Here is a 4,267-nt window from a genome sequence, read left to right as displayed (position 1 = left end):
ATTCGTACGCTGCCCGAAAGATGGGAGAAAGTAGTGGCCAGCGATGGACAATACTTTGAATCATAAATGTATAACCAGTTTTTTTAGAATAAAGCCTTGAATCTCGGAAAAAAACGGCGGAAGCAAAGTTGTACACTATAATAAAAAATAGTATTGTTTGTAATCTGCATTATAAACATATTTAATTTGTAAGATATGACACAGAAAAAATTTTATTTTAAGAAATTAAATATATTGTAAAGATTATATCTGAGTTAGTCTATACGTGTAAACTGTGAATCAATGAAATAAAAAGTGTGATCGCGTGATTTAGACAGCCAATCAGATTGTTAATTAATATAATTTTACCTCTGTTTTCTAGGGTTATACACACGCGCACGCACACACACACACGCGCACGCACGCACATCACACACACACACACACACACACACACACACACACACACACACACACACACACACATACTACACGACTAAATTTTTACGTAGTTAGAAATAAGTAACGATAAAAGTATGTAGTAAAATCGTTACCGTTACTCCAAAAATGTAATTGAGTTACCATGAACGTTACTCAGAAGAAAATCTAACGTCGTTACCTATTCGTTACTGAAAAAAGTAGGGCAGAGTTAGCAAGTAACGGCGTTATTTGTAACGGTTACGACGTTATAAATAACGCGTTACTTGTCAACCCTGTCCAAAATTAACTCGATATCATGACAGGGGCCTTTCTTCTCTCTCTCTCTCTCTCTCTCTCTCTCTCTCTCTCTCTCTCTCTCTCTCTCTCTATACACACATACACAGGGTGTCCCAACCTTTTTTGCCAATCACTTTTGTGTAGATGGAGCGGACTAAACTGAGTCGAAAAGTCCTTTACCATTTTGCAATTTCCGCAATAGTTAACAAGATTAATTACTAAAAATTGCAAAATATTAGTCTTGAATAATTTTTTACTTAAATACTATCAACTTTACAGAAAAAGTATATGTTCTTACATATACTGATTATTGCGAAGAATATTACTAAGGCCTCGGTGGCCTAATGGCTTAAGACGTTCGTACGGAATACAAGAGATCCGGATTCAAGTCCCGGCCGAGGTAATATTTATCGCAATAAATTTATTTAAGGTTTTCAGCACATTGTCAATTTAATTTAACTTATGATATTATTGCAGTAGTTTAATTGCGTTAGATAAAGTCCGGAAAAATTTCGGCGCGCAGTTTGAATAATTATAAAAATATGATATATATGCATGTACATATATAGGATATAGATAATTCACTGGGAATTATTTAGGCAAAAAAGATCTGGCTTTGACCGTCATAGGCCTGAATGCGCTTATACTTAGTGTTTACAGAAAAACTGCAAGAGACAAAAATTATTTATTTTTGTTTCATAAAGTTCTGAGAATTTTTTCACGATTTTTTAATATCGTATTTTCTCACGTTAGTAAAAATAAGAAAATGCTGTACTAAAAAGTTGATAAAAAATTCTCATAACTTTATGAGAAAAAAATTAATGATTTTTGTCTGTTGCAGTTTTTCTGTAAAGTTGATAGTATTTGAGTGAAAAATTATTCAAGATTTCGTTTTATTATTTCGTAATTTTTAGTAATTAATATCTTGTTAACTATTGCAAAAATTGCTAAATGGTAGAGGACTTTTCGATTCAGTGTAGTCCGCTCTATCTACACAAAAATGATTGGCAAAAAAGGTCGGGACACCGACCTTTTAACCCTTTTTATATATAGTTTATATATATAAACTATATATATATATACATATGTGTATATTATATTCTTTGTTATATAGAAGTACCACTGGTCGATTGGGTGAAGGATGTGGATGTACGTGTACAATACGGATTAAATTTTGGTAAAATTCGTGGTTTTATCAAAATTGGTGATTCTGTAATAGTTGTGACAGGATGGCGGCAAGGCTCGGGCTTTACGAATACACTTCGTGTGGTGTATGTAGAATATGACTTTATTACAGAAAATCCTGCATGTACAATTTATAGCGATACCGATTCCTTTGAAAATCTTTTGAATGTTGCATGATATTTTTTTATTTATTCTTACCTATATCTCTTAATTTGTTTTGAGATTCCTGAATAGTCTCTGCGACTATATATATTCGATCGTGACATCATAAGAGAAATGATACGTTGAAGTTTCTAGCACTCTATTTGTAAGTAAGTCTAGATAGGTGTTTTAAGCCTTAAGAAAAAATTGATTAATTACAGTCGAATGCGAGGAGAATAATTGATTATGATTCGCTCATTTCTTTTGGTTCAAGGCTTAAAAACCTATTGTAGATTCGAGCTAAAGATAATTTGAATAAAATAAAATAATGAGATCGCTTTAAAAATTTGGTAAAAATAGAAAAAAGCTATCTTTCTCTTCTGATAGTTAGTACATATTGTCGTAAATGGCACAAGAAGTGCGTTTACCTAATACACATGTGTAGACTAGTTTACGTTTCACTTTATGTCATTTATGACTATTTACTGATTGTCAAAGACAGGTAAGGATAGTTTTTTTTTCATTTTTATAAATGTTTTAAACTTTAAAATTTAAAGCTTAAATTGCTTAAATTTAAAATTTTAATTACTGATAATTGTTATTTTTTACTATATCATCCAATATGGTTACAGCGACTACTCAGGAGCTTTAACAATAATTATATTTATGAAATATTATTATTGTTGATTTGCATATTTATTTTAAATCAAATAAATAACTTAAAATATATTAATAAATTATTACAATATGTTTTGTACATTACAATATGCTTTTGTATTGTACGTAATAGAAAAATACATTCTGTATGTAGTAGATGTAGGTATATTGATACATAATAATATATTTGCTTTAAATACTTTTCATTTTTATAAGTACCGAAATAATTCTGATATTGTTTGTGTTTCAGCATATTGCATTTTTAAGTATATAATTTTTTAAATTAATTCAAGTACAGTTATCCACTTAGTATATTATTATTACTGTGGTCATGTTTTTAACAATAATACATTTGATTATGTATATTAATTGATGTTTTTTTTATTTTTAGGACTGTTGATTAAACTACACATTATACTGGAAAGTTCTAGGAAGTATAATCTTCGTGGATGTAGATGTAATACAAAAATTTGTTAAGTAATACTTGAACATGTATGTAATTGTATATGATTCTTTTACGAGTTCTATTAAATGCAGTTATATGACAATAATCTTAATAGTAAAGTATTTTATTGTTGGAATATATAAATTCAGTGTAGAAACAAAAGTTTGAAAGTTCAGAGAGGAAAAAAGGTGAGAATAAAAAATCTTTTTAAGGTCCTTAAGATCAATTTGATTTTAAAAAATAGATAGATAATTTTTATTTATACATTCGAAGAGCATATTTTATATAAAAATTGTGTAAGATATGTGATTTAAATTGCATGGTGTTTAGGAAATATTTAACAAATATTATTCCCAAAAAATACTCGCTCTATTAATATTGTGCCGTTTGAGGTTCAAATAAAGATTCACTATTTGAAGATACTGGCACCTATTTATTTGCCAGGTACAAACTCCAAGCGTGTTCGCAGTCGCCATTAAAGCGAGAATAGTCCCGCTCGCGATGGAAAAAGACAGGTGAGACAACTTGAGGGATGTAAGACCAAAATTTAGAATTAAAAGATAAGCTAGCTGATTACTCAGAATTGTTGTGGGGATTGTTTCACCTGTCTTCTTCCACCATGATCTCGCTGTCGTTAGATAGAGTCTTAGATTATATAAGAAACGCGACCAATTTATGTCAGTATCGCAAAAATACTAACGCGAGGGTTTTAAATATGGTCGATATGATACGAAAAGTACCTTCAATAAGGCTTTAAAGTACATTATACAAGATAAAACGAAAAAAATATATATATGTATTGTAATCGTGCTTGCGAGCTACAACTTCGTCGCGTGCTCTGTGACTTTTTTTATTTACAGGAATTTTTATACAAGATAAATGTAAGATCTCGACCGTCATAGATAGATTTTCACAATTATTACAGAGCCTTCTATTAAACAAATTGGGCGCCAAGCACGAAAGAGCGTGCCACTCTTTCGATAATTTTTATCTACGTTAAATTAATTGCTCACATTTAATTCGCGACGGCAACAGGGGTGGGTCGGAAAGGTGGGGAAATTGTCGGAGGACGAGAGAGGTAGATTGCAAGAACCACATACCAATTTGAAACAATCTGACTTTTATGCGCGGACTAGCTCGTCG

The 4,267-nt window shown here is 30.8% G+C and overlaps 1 protein-coding gene across 1 annotated transcript in view; it reads left to right on the top strand.

The window, feature by feature from the left end:
• LOC108763237 (pyruvate kinase) overlaps positions 1-3,230 on the top strand; it is a 116,296-nt gene extending 113,066 nt beyond the window's left edge. Inside the window, exons 6-7 of the mRNA XM_018510684.1 lie at positions 1,811-1,967; positions 3,071-3,230. Coding sequence (XP_018366186.1) covers positions 1,811-1,967; positions 3,071-3,083 — 170 coding nt within the window. The 3' untranslated portion in view covers positions 3,084-3,230. The remainder of the gene's footprint in view (positions 1-1,810; positions 1,968-3,070) is intronic.
• Positions 3,231-4,267: the final 1,037 nt, after the last annotated feature.

The sequence above is a fragment of the Trachymyrmex cornetzi genome, unplaced genomic scaffold (genome assembly GCF_001594075.2).
Source record: "Trachymyrmex cornetzi isolate Tcor2-1 unplaced genomic scaffold, Tcor1.1 scaffold347, whole genome shotgun sequence".
NCBI lineage: Eukaryota > Metazoa > Arthropoda > Insecta > Hymenoptera > Formicidae > Trachymyrmex > Trachymyrmex cornetzi.
The sequence above is the reverse complement of the archived record's forward strand: the minus strand, read 5'-3'. Positions and strand labels throughout refer to the sequence as shown.